The following is a 25591-nucleotide window of genomic DNA, read 5'->3' as shown; positions in this document are numbered from 1 at the left end:
TCGATTGTATTCCGTAAAAGTTGTTCGATTGCTCAAACCAAACCTTCAAACCGTGTTGACTGTCTCGCCCCACAATTAGGGCTGCGGCATCAGTACGTCAAACACGAAAATTATCGAATTCGTAATGTAAATGTAATGTAAATGATATCGAAAAGAGCGCTTAGACATGAAGTCCCGTATGATGAGCACGAGACTGTCCGGTACGCCCATGTTGAAAAGTTTGAAAATCAAACTTTTGCGACGTCGAAGAAGAGGATTCCCGTGTAGATCGACTTTGGTCGGTTAAGTCCTACGAGAATGTGCTCCGTGGCAGATTCTACGAAGCACTGCTCTTGCTAGGGTTAGTATTAGCAACGACGTCATGTTTGAGCCCCGTAACTACTAGTTAAGGTTACGCTGAAATGGTCTTTCAAGGAGTCAAAACCATCAGCTTAGGTAGGAAACAAAATTGCTCTCGATTATGAGTATAAGTTTCGAGTTTCGAAAACGTGACGATGACGAAAGTAAGTAAAACCATTCGCGCTGCTGAAATTTATTCTTTTTACGGAAGATAGGGGCGCTGTTTAAATCCTATACATTTTTTTCTCGATATCGATACGAATACTTTTTCTCCTACCTACGCCGAAAGTTCGGTTTTCGTCCCGCTGTACAGGGAAGAAAGTGTAACTTTTTCTCCCTGGGTACAAGTGCGCATGCGCGTTAGTGTCTACGTCTGCTCTCACGCACCTAAAATTCTCCCCCATTGTTGTTCTCGGGTAATTTGCAATATTGTGTTTAGTGTAAAAGTGAAATAAACAATAGGCAATAAAATTTAATAGTGAAGTATTAAACAAAGATGAGTTCATCAGACAGTTCTTATTCAAGTACTTATCCAATTAACTAGTAGTTTATTTAAAAATAAAAAAACAGTTAAATTGTTTTTTTATGAGTAAGGCCTACCGCCGGCCAGGGCTTCGCCCTTGCACCCCGGCTCGGTACTCCACGAACTTTCGGCCTGGTAGGAGAAAAAATAAAATGTGCACCGCGGGAGGAAATGTCCAACTTTTCTCCCTTGGTGCACAATGTACTATTTTTTTTTTTTTTTATTGCTTAGATGGGTGGACGAGCTCACAGCCCACCTGGTGTTAAGTGGTTACTGGAGCCCATAGACATCTACAACGTAAATGCGCCACCCACCTTGAGATATAAGTTCTAAGGGTCTCAGTATAGTTACAACGGCTGCCCCACCCTTCCAACCGAAACGCATTACTGCTTCACGGCAGAAATAGGCAGGGTGGTGGTACCTATCCGTGCGGACTCACAAGAGGTCCTACCACCAGTAATTACGCAAATTACAATTTTGCGGGTTTGATTGTTATTACACGATGTTATTCCTTCACCGTGGAAGTCAATCGTGAACATTTGTTGAGTACGTATTTCGTTAGAAAAATTGGTACCCGCCTGAGATTCGAACACCGGTGCATCGTTTCAACACGAATGCACCGGATGTCTTATCGCTTAGGCCACGACGACTTCTACTATTCTCGATAGTCATTCGTTCACTAGCCGTGCGAGCTCCCAACATATTAACTCGAATATTAAAACTTTATATTCCTCGCAAATCGTTTTAAGCTTACGCAGCTATTTACGTTATACGCCCTAATTGAAATTATATCCACATTTGTTTAATTCCCGGATATTTCAGCGCTGTACTATCAGACTTATGTTTCTTTGAACTCACGTTTCTTATCACAGGCAAACGTATTAATGTCTTACCTCATTAAATCACTATCACCTTGAAACGTATCTCGTATTTCAGTTTTATTATGGCGTAAAGTTACTCTGAAAGATTGTTACGAATTACAATTTTAAATACATATTAAAGGCGTATTCTTGTCAAGGACCTTAAAAAAAAAACTATTTGAGGCCTCGGGAGACCAGAAGGCCGGTACGTATTTTGCACAAAGAATTAGCATCGCTATCCAGCGTGGAAATGCTGCCAGCCTTCTGGGAACGCTGCCAACTGGCGGTGAGCTAACGCAGATTTTCTATTTATAAGTAGCTTTACCTAAATAATAATTATTTTTATTCATTTATTAGATATAATTAGATTATTATTATTTTTTGTATAGTTAACAATTCAAATACAATTAATTCTTGCTTAATTTTGTTTCTAATGATTTTAATCTGTTTTCGGCAATATCCTGAGACGACGTCACTTGAAGATAAACTTAATTAGTCACACTTCGTTAGCTGTGTTTTTTTTTTTAAATATTAACTAACCTGATCGAACTCCGCTACAACCATAGCCAATTGTAAAGAAAAACACCTTTCTTGTTTTAAACAAATTTCTTATAAAAAAAATTAAACCTATTCTAGCAACCTCGAGGGCTTATACTAGATTCATAGAATGAGTAGGTGAGCTCACGGAGCTCTAACCTAAGAAGGTTGCTAACACTAGCCCTAGCAAGAACAGTGCTTCGCAGAATGTACCACCGAACCGGAAACGCGATTCACTGAGAAGATCCGGCGAGAAACTCAATGGATTGTGTCTGTGGGCTAAATTACTCACCGAGCCCTTCGTCGCAAGCGACGGGTTCGACGAGAACGATGACCGGTGCTTGAGGTACCTAAAAACACCGTTAGTGGATCGGGAGGATCCGAAATGACGTGTTTAGAGCGACGTCAACAGTTTGCCATTCGGCCAGCAGTGTCGTACTTAGATGGTACTTTTTATGACAATAAAAACGTTTTCTGAAGTATGTATAGCAACTGTACCAAGTTTCCTCACAATAGGATGAACGGCTTAGAAACACAGAGATCAGAAAATCATTAATTTTTACATCCTTGTTAAGGGAACTAAGAACACTGGAGGGTCTCTCTGGACACCTCAAGTTTCATCAGCCCAAATCCTTTTTTTTCGGGCCGAGGGCCGAACCTCCTACGAGGTCCACGCTTAGGGGGCACGCGAGGTATGTGGGAATGATCGGTGACTGCGAAACCGCGGGCCTAATGATATTTTAGGACCCTACTCATTAAACGACTCCCCTGCACTCTTCGCCCAAGCTTTCGGTCCCCTCCAAGGTCAGAACCCGGATGAAGTAAGGGGATTACCGCAGTCAACGCTACAACCAGACGGTGCAGCTCACCCCAAGGACGCCCGGCCGACGGAGCCTTCGAGGCGAAGGTTCTAAAACGTCGGCCGCCTCGGTACGGCAACCGGTCGGGCCAGCACCAAGTGTCTCCATCAGATTATGAGTTGGGTTACTGTATTTTTAGTTTGCATCGGGCTTAAATCAGAGTGCTTACGTACATCTAGTCCTAACAGAGGAGACTTTTTACTGGTGATAGGACCTTTTGTGAGTCCGCACGGGTAGGTACCACTACCTTGCCTATTTCTGCCGTGAAGCAGTGATGCGTTTCGGTTTGAAAGGTGGGGCAGCCGTTGTGCTGTACTGAGACCTACCATCCGGCTATGGAATGAGCTCCCCTCCACGGTGTTTCCCGAGCGCTATGACATGTCCTTCTTCAAACGAGGCTTGTGGAGAGTATTAAGCGGTAGGCAGCGGCTTGGCTCTGCCCCTGATATTGCTGAAGTCCATGGGCGACGGTAACTACTCACCATCAGGTGGGCCGTATGCTCGTCTGCCTACAGGGGCAATAAAAATTAAAATAAAATAAAACTCATATCTCATAATGGGTGACAGCATTTACGTTGTTGACGGCTATGTGCTCCGATGACGACTTAACAGCAGGTGGGACGTGAGCTCGTCCATCTATCTAAGCAAAAAAAAAAGACAGTGACGAAATATACAACTATATATCACAGAGGAGACTCTGAATTTGACATGCAATATAAAGACATGCCTTCAGATATATGAACAAGTTTCAAAACTAATCTCACTGCTAAGTGTTAGAATTCGATATCAAATAAATGTGTTATAACATTCAGTTTATTTATACAAGTGATACTAAAGGTACGTAATCGAAGGAATAAATGTATTTTATTTTATTTTATTTTATTTACTACATCAACATTAATATTGACTTATACTCGAGACAGTCATTAACAAAATGAGCACCGTACCGAAAACACGCGTTGTATTTTAATAACATAATTTGAAACGTTTTCAATTTGAAAGATTTTTAAAAGTACCTTCGGTTGTAACTTATTCGCTCGGTGCAATCTTCCGAACTTATAGTCCAAAAGTGAATTTGATTTTGTTGGTCCGTGTTTTGAGTCTAAATTTTATCTTACAATCAAAGCGGTTCTCAATATTCAACAAGTGTCGGGTGCAAAGACACAAAGGGCTTATTATACAAGTGTAGTGCTTTTTAAACAACTTTATTTGCCTGTCTGTATTTGACTAGTGGATCGGCGTGTACGCGTGTTTTCTTATCTCGTATCTTTAGTGTTTTATTTTATTTTATTGTAGAAAATTTCGTTTAGTTATTAAAGCATTTCGGTGCCACCATTCAAGTCAATTATACAAGCTATTTTTCGCACCATTTGATCAACAGTGAAATAGAAGAAGTATAGTCTTGTACTGGACACCTTATAGTATTGTTAATAGGAAATTAAGAAGTACATATAAATAGTTTTATCTTGAAGTTGAGTAATTTAAAACATGCTTGTTTTAAGCCAGTTTCATAAATCAGCATTGGGACAAGTGAGTAATTTATTTGTATAAAAAAATATATATTTTTTCAAAACATGGATAGCTCCTACCTCCTCCAAGTGGTTTACTGAAAAGTTAAATGTTATAGTGTCGAACGGTAGACGTCCTCGACCTGGACTTTTGATATTCATGTGCAATGAAAATCGCTTACAATCAATTTACTGGTGGCAGGGCGTCTGATGAGCCCACACGAATAGGCGTCTGAAGGTACCACCACCCTGCCTATTTCTACCGTGAATCAGTAATGCGTTTTATCTTAAGCGGTGCGGCAATTGTATTGTAAAAACTGAAACTTAGAAATTCATATCTCAAGATCGGTGTCGGCTTTTTTTTCCCTACCTAAGGTGAGGATCTAGAGAGACCATATTAGTGTCACCGGGCTAGTAGGTAGGTCACGAGGCTCAAGCCTGACGATGTTGCTAACGTGAACCCTAGCAAGAGCCGTGCTTTGCAGAATCTACCACCGGATCGGAAACGCGACCCACTGAGAAGATCCGGCGAGAAACTCAGTGGACCGTGTCTGTGGGTTAATTTACTGGCCGAGCCCTTCGTTGCAAGCGACAGGTTTGACGAGAACGATGACCGGACGGTGTCGTCATTAACGCGGTTAAAGTCTACGCTCTCTTATGACCACTTAACTCCTGGCCGTAGACTAGTATCTTCTTTCCCGCGAGTCGTAGACAGTAGACATAAATAAACCTATATTCACTCTTTAATCGCGCGGATAATATTATCATATTAACATTTCTAACGTTTGGAGTGCCTTACAAATTCGTCGAAATTTGAAAATTTATTTAAAAAACTAACTTCGGTTTGAAGGGTGGGGCAGCCGTTGTAACTATACCGAGACATTAGAACTGATATCTCAAAGTAGGTGGCGGCATTTACTTTGTAGCTCCGGTAACCACTTAACACCAGGTGTGCTGTGAGCTCGTCCACCCATCTAGGCAATAAAAAATAAATAAAATTGCTCGTAATGCCGCTATTGCAATCGTATGTAGTATGTGTGTTGTTGTTTTCTTTTATTACTGTGTCCAACTTATTTTTAGAATTGACTGTTACTAACACTTATGTAGGATTTAATTATTATTAACATTTATAATTATTGTAAAACATTTCTGAACGATTGAAAGGATTCTGAACGCATGCTGTGTGAAAGGGACGGATATGGCTCTAGCTCTCTCTCTCGCACGACGCCGCCATTAGGAGTAAGACGTGTTTAATGTGCTCTTTAAGAAATTAAATAAAAGGTATAGTTAAACCCAAGAAATAGTGATTTCATTTAGACCCACATTTATATGCATCATTATGTGAAATAAAATAATTTAATAATAATAATAATAATTATGTGTATGTGTATTGGTTATCATTGTTACCGTAATGTTACAGAGAATCTAAATTATTACAGAAAAATTTTTTTTTTTCAATGTCATTTATCATATCTTTATTTGTCATCAAAAGAGCGACATTATCAACGAAATTAGTTAAATAGAAAATTAAGCGCCTTCTGTTTTTTTTTCTAACTAAGCTGATAGCCTTGAGAGGTTATATCAGCGTCGCCTTAACTAGTAGTTCAGCTCACGGGGTTCAAACCTGATAACGATGCTAACACGAACCCTAGCAAGAGACGTGCTTCGCAGAATCTACCACCGGATCGGAAACGCGACCCACTGAGAAGATCCGGCGAGAAACTCAGTGGGCTGTGTCTGAAGGTTAATTTACTCGTCGAGCCCTTCGTCGCAAGCGACGGGTTCGACGAGGACAGTTACCGGTGCTTGTGATGCCTAAAAGCACCATTAATGGATCGGGAGGATCCGTAATGACGTGTTTAGGGCGACGTCGACTGTTTACTTATCGGTCTACAGAATCGGGTATGAAGCGGTTCTGACACTAAGATCAGACATAGGGACCCTGATAACCGCACTCGTCATTTTTTTTTATTGCCCTTGTAGGCAGACGAACATACGGCCCACCGAGAATCGTATCGAAGAGTTCGACGTGAACTTAGACCATAACATCAGCCCGCTGAGTTTCTCGCCGGATCTTGTCAGCAGATTCCGATCTTTGCATTAGATACATTGGCGAAGCAACTGCCCTTGAGCTGGTTCTTCTTTGAAGGCTGTTAGTAAATCGCACCCCTCTTGGCTGAGCTCGTTCTCACTCACCTGTCCTAGCCTTCAAAAGGCCTTCGGGCTATCAGCGCCCAAACCCAACATCATCATCATCCCGAAAAAAATGTACTCGTATCGAGCGATACGACTGGGCCGGTGATAAAATCTCACAGACAGGCACCAATTTTGCCGAAAAACGACGCATATAATAAACATATATTCGCGAATGACTTCCACAATGAAGGAATGGCAGGACGTATTGTCGGCTCGCACGGGTAGGTACTACCCTGCCAATTTCTGCCGTGAAACAGTAATGTGTTTCGGTTTGAAGGATGGGGCAGCCGTTGTACTATACAATCGGTAGGCAGTGGCTTGGCTCTGCCCTTGGCATTGCTGAAGTACATGGGCGACGGTAGCCACTCACCATCAGGTGGGCCGTATGCTCGTCTGCCTACAGGGGCAATAAAAAAAAATTGCGAAATGATCTCATGTCGCTGGATAGGTAGGGGCATTCAAAATGACAGATATACATTAAAATACATCACTAGAAGCTCGGAGGAACTGTACACATGTACATATAATACCCACTCCAAAAACATTACTCTGTTCTGGAATATTCTGGTAAAATTATGGTAAGCAAAAGTACAATAATTTTTGTCATAGGCCGGATGGAAATTTCTGGAAGCAATCCTTTCCAAACAGGAAATAAACTGCGATCACTCTTTTACCATACCTATTACGTTTAAAATCTGAACAAACTAAGAAGGGCAAGATACCGCGCAGTGTCATAAAATAAATCTCACTGAAGGCATCTGGGTGTGTAACTTTTTAATGCACCATTGAAATTCATATTACAATATTATCGTGAAGTAATAGAACTGTGTAATTTATGATTGCGTAATTATTTACGGTCTATTTTATTTAATATTATTATTTTGCGCAATTATTTACGGTCTATTTAATTTAATATTGGGTTATTTAATATTTCACTGCACACATATTGACACAAGACGAGACCAACATTCCGAAACGATTACTTAATCTACGGTAAACCGGATGGCTGCATAGGTTGTGGCAGACTCAAACTCGAATCCGTCGCTTGCGACGAAGGGGAGTGAATTAACCCATAGACACAGCCCACTGAGTTTCTCGCCGGATCTTCTCAGTGGGTCGCGTTTCCGTTCCGGTGGTAGATTCTGCGAAGCACTTCTCTTGATAGGGCCAGCGTTAGCAACACTCCCGGTTTGGGCCCCGTGAGCTCACCTACACGTCAAGAAGCTGAAACAGCCTCTCAAGGCTATCAGCATAGGTAGGAAAAAAAGGAACCGCTGGGGTCTAATAAGAATGTTTGTCAATCGCATGAGCCGAGCGTCATATCAGTTACAGTTTATGCCATTGGTATACCTAATTATGCAGTGTGATTGATAAAGGAGAAAATTTATGAATATATTACACGTACTTTTTTTTCCTTTTACGCATAAAACATAATTATTATTGTCAAGATGACTTACAAGCTACACGTATGTATTACTAATTCGAAAAACATTGTGTATTGGTTATCATTGTTACCGTAATGTTACAGAGAATCTAAATTATTACAGAAAAATAACAAATTATTTTCAATGTCATTTATCAGTCATTTAGTTGTTATCAAAAGAGCGACATTATCAGCGAAATTAGTTAAATAGAAAATTAAGCGCCCATGAAATCATATTGCACCAAAATATCAATTTTCATTGCTGTTCAAAACTTTTTTCTTTCCCGCACCACTCAATAAAAGTTTTCAATAAAATTTATGAGTAGATAGATACCTCTTCGCAATAAACGGAATTATTTAGGGCCTGTTTAGTTTAATATTGGGTTATTTAATATTTCACTGCACACATATCAGTGGACGAGACCAGCATTCCGAAACAATTACTTAATCTACGGCAAAATGAATGGCTGCAAAGTCGTGGCAGACCCAAACTCGAATGGTTAGATGGCGTAGAACAGGCTCTCAAAGGGATTAGTGTTAAGAACTGGAAAAAGAACACCATTCATTGGGAAGTCTGGAAAGACGTACTGGACCAAGCTAAGGCTCACCTTGGGCCCAAGATGATGATGATATTTTATATTCGATGTTGAGTGGATACCGAACCCGATATAAAAACGTCAATGCCACCACGAATCTGGTGGTATGGATCCGAAGTCTTGTATGGTAATATTGCCCCGCCCTACAAATCAGAACGCATGACTGCTTCACGCCAAAAACATTCGGGATAGTGGATTATAGCTAGCTAATTATACGTCCACTTTACCCCCAATATACATAAGTATTTGATTTGATTCACAAGGCATACGATATAATGTCCCGACTTAGATATAGCTATTCCGATAAAATTCAATTACCTCCACTGAACTTCGAATAAGGATCGGGTACAATACAAACATAATTTACCTCGTAAAGATTTCTCGGAGGCAAACAGAAAACTTGTGAAGTAAATGAACATTCGGTAGGCAGCCGCTTGGCTCTGCCCCTGGCATTGCTGAAGTCTATGGGCGACGGTAACCACTCACCACCAGGTGGGCCGTATGCCCGTCTGCCTACAAGGCATAAAAAAAAAACATTCCTTAAAAGATTACAATGTAACCTCTAGGTACTGTTTTGTCGCCAATTTGAATAGTTTCCTTTAATTATAACGATAAGTGAAGCGCGCATGGAAACCGAATTAAAAACATTTTATTTCTAACTAAAAAGTAATTAAAACAAACTTGTATTCAACAAACTTGTATTCAGCTAAAAACAATGTCAATTCTATTACCGGTCCTAAAAACGAGCTACTTATTCTGAAAAGAAACGGAAAGACAAACACGGTGACTTTGTTTCGTAGCTGATAATATAATTACGCGTTTTTATTCTTTTATAAGCGCATTACATTACGTTAGGTAATCGTTTAAATTATAACCTTTTTATTTATTTATAGAGTAGATAAATGAACGAGTTTACTGCACGTATCTCTAAGCAGTTAGCGAAGGCTCCGCATGATAACTAAGCCTCGTCATTACACGGATTGCAGAATAAGACGGTGCATGCCAAAGATGATATTTGGAAACGCATTTTATTCCTACCTATTCGCTGGTAGCCCATGCGGTTATTCCAACTACGCGCTGATGGGTAGGTGAGCTCACGGACTCAACCTCAAAGAAACTGCTAACACTGGCCCTAAAAAGAGCATTGCTTCGCTGAATCTACCACTGGATCGAATAGCGACCCAATCCCGCGATAATCCGTCGAGGAATTCAGTGGGCTATTTTTTTTTATGTGGACGAGCTCACGACCCACCTGAGCTCATAGACATCTACAACGTAAATGCCGCCATCCACCTTGAGATATGATTTCCAAGGTCTCAGTACAGCACAACGGCTACCCCACCCTTCGAACCGACACGCATTACTGCTTCACGGCAGAAATAGGCAGGATGGTGGTACCTACCTGCGCGGACTCATAAGACGTCCTACCACCAGTGTGTCTATGGATTAGTGCGCTCGTCGTAATCGAAGAGTTCTACCGGAACTGTGACCAGGAAATGGACTTCTTGTCGTCCAAAATCTTTTCGTTTTATGTCATGTTGTTGTTGTTGTTGTTCTGTGTGATTAGTGCGAGTTTCTTAACGTTCTCGATAGCGTAAAAGTTAAGCCAATTTTGTATGCAGTTGGAACAGCGCTCCTAGCGGCAAACGTACGCAAACGATCCCATTCCATAAAAATATGAGCTAGCTTTTACACTATCTACCCTCAGACAGCCCACTGAGTTTCTCGCCGGATCTTCTCAGCGGGTCGCGTTTCCGATCCGGTGGTAGATTCTGCGAAGCACGGTTCTTCTTAAGGTTCGTGTTAGCAACGTCATCAGGTTTGAGCCCCGTGAGCTCACCTACTAGTTAAGGCGACGCTGATATAGCCTCTCAAGGGTATCAGCTTAGGTAGGAAAAAAAAAACTTTCGAGAACGTTGAAAAACTCGCACTAAGCACACTGGAACCATTCACTTACCGACAACCAACATTGTGTTTTATTGAAATACATTGTTTAGATTTTAAAATATCATAACATTACTACTACATTGGTAAGTACACGATACACAGCAAGCCCGCAATCACTATCTTTGTTAAAATGCTTGTTTTGTTCGGAGTTTGGATTTATTTATTCATGGCCCGTGCTCCCGATATTAGATCACATGAAAAATAACGGGGTCATTGTTTGAATATGCTACATTAACTCTTAGGAAACGGCTCCATTGGCCGGGTGTTAACAAGTTTATGTAGTCGCTATAGTCTGGACGCTAACCTTTTCATTCATATTTCAGTTCCGCGTGGTGCTTTCCGTGTTACTACACTCTTTAATATTCGGAATATGGCAAAGATTAATCTGGTGGCTGGACAAGAGAAACGAGCAAATATTGAAACCCATATGGATCACGGATGCCTACGGTAGCAATATCATTACTTGATATATCTAATACGGGTTCTAGTTTTATTAGCAGAACTAAGAATAGCGGTTATTTGATATAATGGCTGACTTTTCATTGTTTATGGTCTGTTGACTTATTGAGCGCCATGATTGCTTTTTTTTTTTATTCCTACCTAAGCTGAGAGCCTTGAGAGGCTATTTCAGCGTAACCTTAACTAGTAGGTGAACTCACGGGGTTCAAACCTGACGGCCATGATTGCTAGTGCAGTGGGCGTAAGAGAGAGTTCTCTTCTCTCCGCACCCACTCAAACCCTTCGCCATCGAGGTCACCATTGGTATCTCATTCAACTTCGGACCCCCCCAATTTAACCATTAATCTATTACCATATGTACCTATCATGTATTCACGATCTCTTGAAGGGTACAGAGCGTCTTTATAAACAACTAGCGACCCGCCCTCGCTTCGCTTCGGAAACATTAAAACACACATGAAACCAAAAAATAATAATAATTTTTTTTTTAAAAAAGTAGCCTATCTTCATCAGGGACAATGTCGGCTTCTAATGGAAAAAGAATTTTTCAAATCGGTCCAGTAGTTTCGGAGCCTATTCGAAACAAACAAACAAACAAATCTTTCCTCTTTATAATATTAGTATAGATGGTTGTAATGAACAGTAATCGTACAAATAAAATACAATAGATTATAAATTATTAATACAATTAAGTACGTCAATGAGTAATGAAATATTAGACATCAATAATGACGTCAGACGTTAATATCTCTAGAAACAGTTGGTATTATCAGAGCGACTTCCGCGTTGGAGGAACAAAATCATGGTTGCATAATTTTTAGAGTAATCTATTTAATTGTTGTTTAGTTATTTGTTAAGGGAATTTATTAATATATTCCTTTTAATACTGTATAAACTATAATATGTATATTTGTGATTGTGTATATTATAAATTTCATTGCACCTACCAGTATTTACTCTGCACTACCTTTGGTTGACTGATAGAGAATGCCTCCGGCCTTAGGCATTAAGTCCGCCAATGTAAATTTTACATGAAGTGTAATAAATAAATAAATAATTGAGACTAGGACCTCGTGCCTCAAGATAGGTAACGGTATTGGGGTTATGATTTCTATGAGTTTAGGTAACCACTTAAAAAACTTGCTCCGGGACCTTGTCGGGCTATCTACAGTAGCCATACGGAATAGCCGCATTCTTAGTAACTCAACATAAAGCTATAATATAATAAAACATATTTTTTTTGGAATTTCAGAACAAAACACGAACTTCGCTGCGATATTAGGATACTGTTTGGGAACGATGCTAATGAAAACCGGAAGAAAACTTGGATTCGCTATCTTAGCAGTTTCTCAGGGGATTATTATGATAATTATTTTATACACATCGACCAAAGAGGTCAGCGTTTACATCAAACATTACTTCGCTCTGAATGAAGCGGCTATGGTTGTACTCACCGCTTGCTTATTAGGAGAATACATTCATCCCAATTGCAGAGCGGGGTGTATTTTCCTACAAATATCGGCGCTGCGTTTTGGTAACGCGCTATCTGTAATTTTACATAAATTCTTTTATTTCGACACGATTGCGTCGCTCTGTCTATTTGTGCAATGTATTTCGAGTCTATGCATAGGTTTTACGCAAGACCTGAAACCTATCGGTGACATGTGCGACAGTGAAGATTACAAGTTGGTCAATTATGAAAACGGTTCGAATAAATCGCTTCGATCGTATTCGAGAACTTCGACAATTTACAATTACCTGATCAAGCCGATAATCATAATTACTTTTAGTTTTATATTGTCAGAAGGAAGTGGACGCAGCACATCGTCCTATATGAATTTTTTTGAAACCAAAATGAGCGATATTTCTTATGTATACTACAGCGATTTAATCTTCTCAATTGTGTTTTTGATTTCGTCGGTTTACCTTACATTTGGCGGGAATTTTCGCTCCTTACTTTTTACCATGGGACCTACGGCTATCAGTGTATTAGGCATCGTAAGCGTTCTTTCCTTTTTACAAGCAAACACAATTATATCACTTGACCAATATTTAATACCATGTCTGATTTTCATTTATTTTGTGGCCGCTTTTTTCGTGTGCACGTATTTACCTACAATACTAATGGCCGAAATAATACCAATGAAATACAAAGGTACCTGTCTATTTTTATCAAATATCATTGGTTTTTTGATTACGAAAATTAGTGTTTATGTATTCCCTCATCTAATTGTAAACGTTAAATTGTATGTCGTCTTAATTGTTTCTCTAATCATTGTTACATTTTGTTTGTTGGTTTTGTATTTTATATTACCCGAAACTAGAGGTAAAACTCTGAAAAACATAGAAGAACGCATCGTGAACATTGGCATTAATATTTGCTTTCAAAATATAGACTATACAATGGATAATGAGAAATATCTATGTTATCCAAAATTGACAGACGGAAATAAATTCGACCGTTTAGAGTAACAGAGTTTTTCTTCTTAGTTTTTTTTACTGTTCGTATTTTGTTGGCTAAAGGCAGATTTATATTGAGTCAGTAACTAACGTCAGTGCACTACCGAGTCAGTGCTGACTAGCATCGCCATCGTGTAAATTGATTTCTAGTCAGTACAGTACTGTCGCGTCAGTACTGACTTCAATATTCCCGCTTCATATTTTTCGGCGTCAGTCCGCTCCCCCCGCCACCCACGCTACTGACGCCGTGTAAATGCCGAAGTCAGTCCGGTCAGTCGCTTCCGCTTTATTGTATGGTGACCACGCTGCGTTGCACCACATCACAAAGTGACGCGAAAAGTAACGACACGGCGAACTTAAAGATTATTTCAACTATACCGCAATAATGAATGCTTGTGGAATAATAAATCGCAAAATTATAGAAATAAAGAAATGCGCGCAACAGCATTACAAAATATTGGCTGGCAAGGCGTCTCTCATAAAGGCGTGTCTTGACGCTGAATAGAGTTTGATAACTTCATAAGCAAATCATCAAAGTATTTTGGCGTCATTGTCTAAGCCAGTTTGTATTCCCCAGGATCTTCAATTCTCAACTGGGTTAACAACAGAGCTGAGCCTCCATTACGATCGCTGTCACCTATCCATCCTCTTACCCAAATTCGCTTCTTTTTAGATATTTCTTCTAACATACCAGTTCTTGCATCATCACAAAGGTACATTTTTTCAACAAATTATTAACTCTGATTTTTCGCTGTTTTCGAGAATTCATTTTTCCACACTGACTTTACTAACGTGTGTACACCATAAGAAATATCCTCGACGACTGACGAAATACTGACTGCGTATAAATCTTAAGGATCAGTTTTCGGCGCCAGCACTGACGTTAGTAACTGACTCAATATAAATCTGCCTTTACGCACTACAATTCACGGCCACTTGATAATAAACGATTACTAATTTTCATATATACAAAAACGTCAATGCCGAAGCTTATATTGAAGCATAATTTCGAATTGAAAACTAAGCCCCCAAAATGTGAGACAATATTAAATACACACCATATTTTACGGCTTACACGCCCGTGCGGTAGCAGATTGTCCTGAGGTTCAGTAGGTTAGGGATAAGTATTTTAAATTACAATTTAATTACGCCCACAATTCAAAAGACGAGCGTCAGGGCTCGTCTGTTTTTTGTCTGTTTTCTCGTCTGATTTAAAAATGTTTTTAAATCACGTAAGTGTAGAGTTAAGAATTCGTAAAATGTAAATTTAAATGAATACTATTCATCGCTCATGTATGTGTAACGGTAAAATATTTTAGTTATTTAATTAATTAACCAAGAACGCCTTTTTTAAATTTCGTAATATCTAAATTATAAAAACTGTTGTATTTATTAATAGACTTTTATTACTCACCCCCACCCTTACCTTATGTTCCAGTTTAATACATTTTTTTTATATTTATTGCCAAGATGGATGGACGAACTCACGGCCCACCTGGTGTTAAGTAGTTACCAAAGCCCATAGACAACGCAAATGCCGCCACCCACCTTGAGACATAAGTTGTAAGGTCTTTAAATCAAAATGCAATTAACTTATTTAACTGCTTCGCGAAAAATGACCGGTGGTGGAAAAGGCAGGTAAGTTGCGAGATAGAATACTTAACTATAGGCAGCGGCTTGACTCTGCCCCATCCTGTCCAGTCATCGTTCTCGTCGAACCCGTCGCTTGCGACGAAGGGCACGACGAGTAAATTTACTCACAGACACAGCCCACTGAGTTTCTCGCCGGATCTTCTGAGTGGGTCGCGTTTCCGATCCGGTGGTAGATTCTACGAAGCACGGCTCTTGCTAGGGTTAGTGCTATCATTGTCGTCATGAGCCCCGTGATCTCACATACTAATTAAGGTTACGCGAAATAGCCTCTTAGGGCTATCAGCTTAGGTAGGAAAAAAACTGCTCCATTCTGTGCCATTGCTGACGTCACAGAATAGATAAATAAGGTTATATACCTTATTGGCTGACGACGTTGAACGGCGATTGAAGAGCTTAAAAGCAATCTGGTAGCAGCAGATCGATGTCGAGGGTCGACTTTTGCTAGAACACCATTTTGCTGAATCAGGCAGCAAGGCGCGAGAGAGCGTTCTCTCTCTATACCAGAAGTCGGCAAACTTATTAGCCAAAGAGCCAAATATGCAAATTGAAACGATTTGATAAAAATTGAGAGCCAAATCTGTTTTTTTTATTGCTTACATGGATAGACGAGCTCACAGCCCACCTGGTGTTAAGTGGTTACTGGAGCCCATAAACATTTACAACGTAAATGCGCCACCCACCTTGAGATATAAGTTCTAAGGTCTCAAGTATAGTTACAACAGCTGCCCCACCCTTCAAATCGAAACTACAGTTGTACGGTTGCAGTACCCGCCTGCGGGATTCGAACACCGGTGCATCGCTACATACGAATGCACCGGACGTCTTATCCTTTAGGCCACGACGACTTCATACTTACTTAAACTTTTTTACCGGTGGTAGGACCTCTTGTGGTTCCGCACGGGTAGGTACCACCGCCCCGCCTATTTCTGCCGTGAAGCAGTAATGCGTTTCGATTTGAAGGGTGGGGTAGCCGTTGTAACTATACTTGAAACCTTAGAACTTCTACCTCAAGGTGTGTGGCGCATTTACGTTGTAGATGTCTATGGGTTCCAGTAACCACTTAACACCAGGTGGGCTGTGAGCTCGTCCACACATCTAGGCAATAAAAAAAAAGTTAATAGGGAATAAAACACAACAGATAAATTCATGATACGTGTTTTTAAACTCATTCGTTTATCACGAATTTACATACACATACATAATTATTCATAACACATCGTAATTATTAAAACATTTCCATTTGTATACTCTGAGATTTCCATTAAAAAATCCTTTGAAAAAAATATAATTATATACATGTCAGTATCCTCCTATATTCTACTATCAAAACGACAATTAATCAATGAACTGTCATCTTTGACACTGACATATCTGACGTAACGCTCCCGCTGTCAATCACAAGTTCCATTCGTGTTCTATACTGACAAACAATTCAAATATGTACATCCACGTATATATATATATTTCTCTTCAACAAAATATAAGACAGCACGATATCATATATCTATCAACGAGGGAGTTTCGTGAAGCTTAGTTAAATACTCTTCATTAAATTTCATATGTTCATTAAAATAAAAATGTGACGTCAAATATCGTTAATTATAAATGTTTGGCAACGTCATCAACGCCTACACTGATATAAGATCGTGCAATCAGACAAAATCAACTTCAATGAATACCGTATTAGTTTATAAGATAATCTTCTATGAAAAAGTTTCTCAACTTAAAGTGGAGCAACAACAAGCACGCTACAAACATATAGTACTATATTCATAGTCTTAAAGTACAATATAGCATCAAGACCAATAACTTACCATTGAATTGTTATTATTATTAACCAAAACTAAACACCACATTTGTCGTCTGTTAGACAACGGATTATATAAAGTATTCGGAACGTTGGAGATAATATTATATGATATATTAACAATAAACGCGAGATTAAACTGAAGAAGTAGTTTTAATCCTTTGAGCACAAAGCGTCGATAGATCGACTGTTTATTTTTGCATATAAAGTGCGGAGCGTCGGAATACAGACTATTGCGCAGTTCGATTAGAAGTGTCTTAGCGAGCTCAGGCATAACGTTTTTAATAATTTAATAACATTTATAAATAACCATTTAAAACTATTTTGCTTTGAATTTAGCATTGACTGAATTATGATTCTGTGTACACACTTAATTAATAAGGTACTCTTTCTTTTTCAAAAAATCTTTTAGCAAAATATATGAAAAGAAGTTCAGCCCTAAATGAAACCCGAAGGCTAATATTTAGCGGCGGCCGTAACGCGCACATCTGATTTTGGCGTTGACATTTGCCTCTATCCCATTTCGAAGCTACGAAAAGAAATAATGTTAAAATTCTAATATTTCATCAATCAACAAATGCGGGTACATAGTAATAATTATATTGATTTAGAAATAATTTCAAATGCGGATATATCAGGTACGCGAGTCTGTTCGACAAATTCCTTGGGCGCTCCGTGGACCATGGACTTATCGCAAATTGCCAGAAGCATAACCGAAACCTATGGCCTTAACCGACATGAACGCTATGAAACTTAAAAATTACAAAATCTGTTAAGAGAACATATTGTTTAAAATATCCTTTGGTTTTCTACAAATATGCATTTCACTTGATAAGGTCATAAACAAACATGAAAGACAATAAATAATCCTAACACGCTAAATAACCATTACCAGGCTAAATTTAAATGATTTTTGGACGAATTCCTTACAACTGTTTATTTATATTTCTGTTATATTATTATATAAATTAGTATTATGCGTATTATTGCGAATTTTGTTTTAGAATTAAAAAAAACACGTGTGGCACTCGAGGACTGCCGCGGTAAAGCTATTGCATAGCATTTTTTTATCAACTTATGCAATTATATATAGACAATAATAATTTAATATTAACACAATAATACAATAAGACCACGCCATATTTATAAACATTAACAAAAGCAAAACATTAACTGTCCCCTTCACACTCTTCACACTTCAAACCAGACCGCGCGAGAGAGAGAGAGAGGCAGATTTTTCATGATGCGCATGCAGTGCGACGTCACGCCGCGCGTTTATTCACAAACACTGCACAAGCGCAACTTGTGAATGTGTTGAACGCGATCTACATGGTAAGCGGAGTGGGGGGTGTTAGGTTTTATTTTCGTTACGGAATTTCTTGATTCGGTCGCCGCGCTCAAAGCCCGCGATAAAAGCTATGCAATAGCTTAAAAATATTTAATGAGAAACTCATTTTGAAGACGCACTTCACTCGTTATATTTAATACGATCAAATTAAAATGTTAATTCGATAGAAGATTAAGTTTTGTAAAAATAGTATCGCAAATTGAAAATCATGACATATTTTCACATAATTCTACAGTTTCATTGTGAAACTACTTTAACCTACGCGGCGCACTGAAGTAATTATATCGATTTGTGTTACTAACCGCATGGATTGCCTAACTTTGATTTGTTTCTTTTGTTTTTGATTTATGTTTTAGTCTTTTAGATCTCGTAGAGATAGATTCGTTCTCACTCGACTTAGTAAGAACGAAGAGAGAAATCTATTTATTGATATGTGAAGAAAAAACTTTGTACGCCTTTTTAGGAAAGTTGCGCGGACGTAGGAGTATGAAATTTACCACACTTATAGAGAACATAGAGAAATACTTTAAATTACTTAAAAAATACTTTAAATCATTAAAGAAACATTACATACACCACCATGTATTTGACACACACACGCATGTATACTATTTGTTTATTAACAAACTTTTCTTATTGCTTAAAGGCTGTGGTCAAATTGAGAATAGATTAAATATTGTTTGTTTTCATTAATATTTGTATATAGTGTAGTCTTGGCGAAATCTGTGATTATAGAAGTATTAGTATAGAATAGTCTTTGACAAAAGAATCATATCAGTGTACAAAGTTATAATTTTAATTATAGTCGAATTTCGACTACCAAGGGACCACTAGTCAATATAATTACTTCAGTGCGCCGCGTAGGGCACCGGTGACCTACATGGCAGTCAAAGGATCGTTATTAATTTAACTATATAAAAAGAGTATACACCGGCATATCCGTCCACATTAAAAACCTTAACATCTATTTTGTGAAACAAACTATTTCAAACTAACATTGAAAACATTTACAGTTTAAAAAACCACACCCTGTGTCTGTGAAGTGAGAAATCTTTATATCTTTCCACGTTTCATATATTCACGACTAATTTTAAGAGTGCCATGAAGGAAATGTGTATTGTGATCATTTAAAAGATATCTGCTTGATTATCCAAAAAACTGAGGCCTATATTTTACACCATTGAAATAATTACACAGTAAGACGTACTTCTTCCAAATTTGCTATCCATCCTACGCAAAAAAAATCTCCAAGCTTGTATAGGCATCATCACGAAACGACTATACGAAAGAAAAAAAAACTGTGCAACGGCCTCAAATAATGAATTTTCTCCTGCATTACATTTACGAGTGATCAATTGAAAATATATGCCGAACTTTTAATATATTTCATTTGATAGTTGTTCCGACGAATCTCTTAAATGGCTGAATCATATATAATTATGTTCGAGAGCTTTAGTATTTTTCTTATACGCTCACAACTGACACGTTTAGGCTAACGGTATTATCACGTATCACATACCCGCAAAAATATAAAATTTTTTTGGGGTGATGTTTAAGGCTTTTTGAAATAAGACATACGACATTTTGGCGGGCCCCTGACTGTAGGTACCTATTGAAATAAACATTGCACTATTAAAATTCGATATAATGTAATGTTGATAATTAAAACGATAATAGAGCTGGCTACTTGCACCACATAAATCATATTGATTTGGTAACGAAATAACACGCATCTTCAAATAAAAATCTAATTAATACCGAATGCATAATATAATTGTTACAATCAAAGTGACTTCTGTGTTAAAGTTCTCGATAACGTAAAAGTTGCATTCGTATGGAATTGGAACGTTTGCCTACGTTTGCCGCTAGGGGTGCTGTTCCGACTGCATACAAATTTGACATTCCCGATCCTGCGGACAGAATGGAAAGCAGTCGACGTCGCCTCAAACACGTCATTTCTGATCCTCCCGATCCACTAACGGTGCTTTTAGATACCTCAAGCACCGGTCATCGTTCCCGTCGAACCCATCGCATGCGACGAAGGCCTCGACGAGTAGATTAACCCACAGACACAACCCACTGAGTTTCTCGTCGGCTAGATTCTGCGAAGCACGGCTCTTGCTAGGGTTCGTGTTAGCAACGTCGTCAGGTTTGAGCCCCGTGAGCTCACCTACTAGTAAAGGTTACGCTGAAATAGCCTCTCAAGGCTCTCAGTGTAGGTAGAAAAAAAAAATGAGTTAACTTTTACGCAATCGAGAACGTTAAAAAACTCACACTAAGCAAAAACTGGTATGTTTCTATTGTTTTTTTCCTTGGGCGGCACATTCGAAGTGTGTTTGGTTGAGCAGACTTGCTTTAAGACTTCCACTGCCTACAACATCCACACTGTTAATGGACTGTCAACCGAGAACATTCCCGAAACCAATTCATATTACGTAACACGACAACTGCCATTCCCGAGCACTAGTTTGTTTTCTTTAGACTCTCTCTCTCTCTAGAAATGTCTAGAATCTTTCCGAAGAAAAGGCGCGAACGTAACGCATACAAGCACTCACGCAAATCAATTAAAAAAAAAACGTCACACATCTTTCTTATCACTAAAGAATCAATGTTGTGTGACACTGAGCTCCCAGCATCTCAAAAAGCGGGACAAGCTTCTCCCGAAGCTTGGGAGACAGGGACAACAATAGGGCAAAAAAACCCGACACCAACAACAAAATACACCGCAATTAGTTAAAGACCTTTCTTTTATAACAGATTTCAAGTTTTCTCATACGTACATTTTCTCACAACAGGTGGGTCACGAATAACAAATTACTTTTTGTGAAAATATTATGTCTTTTGTTTTTTTTTTCAAAACAACGATCAATGAGCGTTGCAAAAAGAAAACTTTATTTTCGACAGTGAAACGCCGCCGAGCTAACTTCACACTACGGGGTGAGGTCAGCGGGGCGGGGGCAGCTACACGAGCCCGTGGACATCAGCGAGCGCCACTACAAACCTCGAGACGCGAGGACACCAGCTCGACTTCACAGCAGAGTACACCCAAAACTGTTGCTCATACCCATGACGGCACAAACCTCTAAAACAGCGGTCGGGGAACTTCTTTAATTGTTACCCCAAAATATTTTTGTGTAAGTTGATATTTACCCCATGGCGAAGAACAAAAAAAAACGAAATCGCTTCTTTTTAGCATCTTTCATATTATAGCCGCCCATGATAATTTTAAAAAAATATATTATTTTTTCGTTATATAGCATTTCGTTTCATGGAGTTTGAAATCACAACGATTCTAAAGAAGTTTCACTTCAATATATACTTTTTACTCACAAGTTTCATTTTTACCCCCCAAAAATTTTGTTTTACCCCATTTGGGGTAATTAACCTCGGTTCCCCGACCGCTGCTCTAAAACCATCGATCTCCTGTTTATCCAAAGCCAAATATGATGATTAAGATGATTCAAAAAGATGAACTGTTACAAAAGCGACGACCACCTCTCGGGTTGCAATTGAGGTAACTATCTATACTAATATATAAATCTACAGTGGTTTTTACGATGTTCCGTTATAACTATTGAACTGTGCATTGACTTGAAACTTGGTATGCATGTAGAAAATACATGTACTTAATGGATAGGCTAATATTTATATGAGTGTTGGACTCGCTACACCAGTTGCGGGGGCGTTAATGATGAGAATCTTTGTGGGGGTGAGAAATAATAATGTTAATTTTGGATGCCCAGCGAAGCGGACGGGTACAGCTAGTCGCTTATATTAACATCTGTGGCCTTTAAGAACGCACCTTTTATTATGCTGCGTAAGCCGGAACGCACGAGTGGTGGACAAAAGAAGATAATCTGTGACACGAGATTTTTACAGCCAAAATGCATAAGATGAAAAAATATATATAATAAGTGTATAAATTAAAACTGTGTAGGCCGCTGCAACAATAAAACTCATATTGTTTCAATTGTGGTGTTAATTACGAGTAATCCAAAAACGCGATTTTCACGCGAAATAAAGAAGGGACTCTATTTGGACTCCCTCACATCTATAGGAGTAGAACATATGAGCAGTGATTTCCGTTTATTAAACTCTCATATAACGAGTAGTGAAATGCTATTTGGTTTTTCTCCTACCGACGCCGAAAAGTTCGATTCGTCCCGCAGAAAGTGTAACTTTTCCTCGCGCTATACTGGGAAGAAAGCCTAATTTTTCCTCCCCGGGTACTGACAAGTGCGCATGCGCGTTAATGTCTACGTCTGCTCTCACGCACCTAAAATTCTTCGCCATTGCTGTGCTCGGGTAATTTTCAATATTGTGTTTAGTGTAAAAGTGAAATAAACAAAAGGCAATAAAATTTAATAGTGAAGTATTAAATAAAGATGAGTTCATCAGACAGTTCTTATTCAATTAGTAGTAGCTCATTTAAAAATTAAAAAACAGTTAAATTGTTTTTTATGAATAAGGGGGGGCTCCGCCCTGCCAGGGCTTCGCCCCTGGCCCCCAGCTCCGTACTCCACGAACTTTCGGCCTGGTAGGAGAAAAAATAGTATGTGCACCGCATGAAAAAAGTAGGACATCTCATCCCGCGTGTTTGTCTCGCGTGCAAAATTGCCACCCAAGCCAAAGGCAAGGGCAATGTCCAACTTTCCTCCCGCGGTGTACAATGTACTATTAAGCGACATTTCGCAACTTTAAACGAAAGCCATTTAAAGTATAAAATTTAGAAAAAAATATCATAACAAAAAACCTACTTCAGCATCTCTGAATTACAAAGATAAATGTCGCGTATTAAGGGAAATGTCCCTAAATCAAATATCCTTTCACCCCTCGATATATATACCACCCCATAAAAACCCTTTGCTCAACAAATTTTACAAAAAAAAATGATCTGTCTTTGATGACGTCACGTGATACTGCAGAACCCTCTCCGGTCGCTAACGGATTTCTTATAACACTAAATAATAATAGAACGAATCAGATCATACAATATTTTGCTTGCGGGAACAATTCATTACAAGTTTACAAAAAAAAAAAAAAACAATCAACATCATCAATCTTATAAAAAAAAAACAATGTCAAGAGAAAATATGCATTACAAAATGTTCCAAAATCGATTTTATAAACAAACAAAAAAAATTAACTGCTTTCATACAAGTTTCGACTATATTACAAAATACATCTTTTTATAACCTACACATCTAAAGGTTTGTCTATACACTGATAAGGCTTGCAATAAGGTCGGGTTTTGAATGCGCGCGATGGAAATATTGTAAAGGATCTCTTCTGTTTAGAATTAATTCAAATAGGGGTGAGAGATTCTAAGACATTTAAGTTGGATGCTCTGTCCCTTTCCCGCATACGAGTTTTAGTAATTTTTGTATGTAAAATGTGAACTGTGACGTCATTATACAGTTAAAGCTCTTTATTCGCGGGGTATACGTTGCGAATACAAAAACCGTGAGTAATGATAGGCGCATTTACAAAGGATATTGGAATCCTTTTCGTCAATGTGTGTATGTAATGTACCGATTAGACCCGCGAATAAAGAAATCTATGCGTGCCGCGAAAATAGGAATTGGAACGCATATTTTAATACGCGAATGAAGGAAGCGCGTATAAGGAGCTTTTGCTGCACGAAACTAAGTACATATTCGAAATATGAAAGGAAAATTTAACTCTACATAGACACTAGGTGGCAGCACTTTATAATATCGATTGTAATTCAGTGTTCTTGCTGTGTAATTGAAGAGAACAAAATAAGTTTTTACTGTTTCTAATTAAATTGTTTTTCAACTAAAAAACCAATAACCAAATACTAAATCTCTAATATCTGCGCAGATTACTTATCTGACACCAAAGAGGATCTAACTCCACAATATTTCCACCGACGCAGTTCGTTCAAAAATAAAAAATCGCTTTAAACACACACATTGGTCCGTGCAATAACATCTATACATACATACATACATTTATAAAAAATTTACAATTAAACACGCACACACATTAATGTTCTTTTTTTATATTTTTTTTAAAAATCAAATTACCGTTCTGATTCACAGATCGTTGAGGGATCTGCTATCCCGCTCTGACACGTTAAAATTTATAAATGCGGGACAGAGATACACAGATACTTCCATTTGCTAAATAATATTATAATCCAATTTCGAAATTAGAATCCTCTGTAGCCGCAGCGACTATAGAGACTGATAATCGACAATACCTCGATTCCAAAAGGTAACAAGTCTCAAATTCGCATCTACGCGAATTTGCACCGTTATTACACTAAAATTTATATTACATTTCTCTTATGTACTCGTTTTTATTTATTTCAGAAATTATATGTCATTTTCCATTGCTCTGTATTAAGGACTTGTTACGTTTTGGAACCTTACATAATATTTAATAAATGGCATTGTAGATCTTCAGTTATCAATATTACGTATTTTACGTACGTAATGACTGCATTATTAGTTCTATGAATCCAACAGTAATCTGATAAAAAAAATCGTTTAAATATTAAAATATAATTAATATATCATCTTGTGTATTTTAAGGATTTTTCCTAACCGTTGTTTGGCGGTTTTCATGCCTTTTTTCAGTCTTATATCTGTAAGGAAGAAATGGGTTTTATTATTATTATGACAGACCACTACATTATGATTCCCGCTAAGTATATCAAACATATGAACTTGAAGTTTGTCTATTCATTGGATACTGAACAACTACACAGGGAAGCATTATTAATACGACAGACCACTCCTTTATGATCCCTGATAAGTATATCAAATACTGCCCTTGCGATGTTGCTGGCCCACCAATCTAAGGAATTAAAAAAAAAAAAAAAATTTGATGTACGAACTCACAGCCCACCTGATGTTAAGTGATTACCGGAGCCCATAGACATATACAACGTAAATGCTGTCACCTACCTTGAGACCTCAATTCTAAGGTCTCAGTTTAGTTACAATGGCCGCCCCACTCTTCAAACCGAAACGCATTACTAGTTCACGGCAGAAACAGGCGGGGTGATGGTACCCACCCGTGCGGACTCACAAGAGGTCCTACCACC

At 38.5% G+C, this 25591-nt stretch overlaps 2 protein-coding genes across 3 annotated transcripts in view; one reads left to right on the top strand and one right to left on the bottom strand.

Moving 5' to 3' along the window:
• Positions 1 to 4035: 4035 nt before the first annotated feature.
• Positions 4036 to 15100, top strand: LOC114253524 (uncharacterized). Its single transcript, XM_028188435.2, has 3 exons — positions 4036 to 4649; positions 11113 to 11236; positions 12501 to 15100. Exons 1-3 carry the CDS (start codon positions 4608 to 4610, stop codon positions 13718 to 13720), a joined length of 1386 nt encoding a protein of 461 aa, XP_028044236.2. The 5' UTR covers positions 4036 to 4607; the 3' UTR covers positions 13721 to 15100.
• Positions 15101 to 16500: 1400 nt separating this feature from the next.
• Positions 16501 to 25591, bottom strand: part of LOC114253592 (uncharacterized) — a 30522-nt gene continuing 21431 nt past the window's right edge. For both annotated transcript variants that reach the window (XM_089739779.1, XM_089739780.1), the window contains exon 23: positions 16501 to 25129. In XM_089739779.1, coding sequence (XP_089595905.1) covers positions 25050 to 25129 — 80 coding nt within the window. In that variant the 3' untranslated portion in view covers positions 16501 to 25049. The remainder of the gene's footprint in view (positions 25130 to 25591) is intronic.

Source organism: Bombyx mandarina, chromosome A1 (assembly GCF_030267445.1).
Source record: "Bombyx mandarina strain Sakado chromosome A1, ASM3026744v2".
NCBI lineage: Eukaryota > Metazoa > Arthropoda > Insecta > Lepidoptera > Bombycidae > Bombyx > Bombyx mandarina.
Note: the sequence above shows the minus strand (reverse complement) of the source record. Positions and strands in the feature narration are given on the sequence as shown.

Bases quoted from the DNA above. Each gene is read 5' to 3' on its own strand.
- LOC114253524 (XM_028188435.2), top strand. From the start codon at position 4,608: ATGCTTGTTTTAAGCCAGTTTCATAAATCAGCATTGGGACAA. The intron at 4,650-11,112 runs GTGAGTAATTTA...TTCATATTTCAG, and splicing joins ATAAATCAGCATTGGGACAA to TTCCGCGTGGTGCTTTCCGT. The intron at 11,237-12,500 runs GTAGCAATATCA...TTGGAATTTCAG, and splicing joins ATGGATCACGGATGCCTACG to AACAAAACACGAACTTCGCT.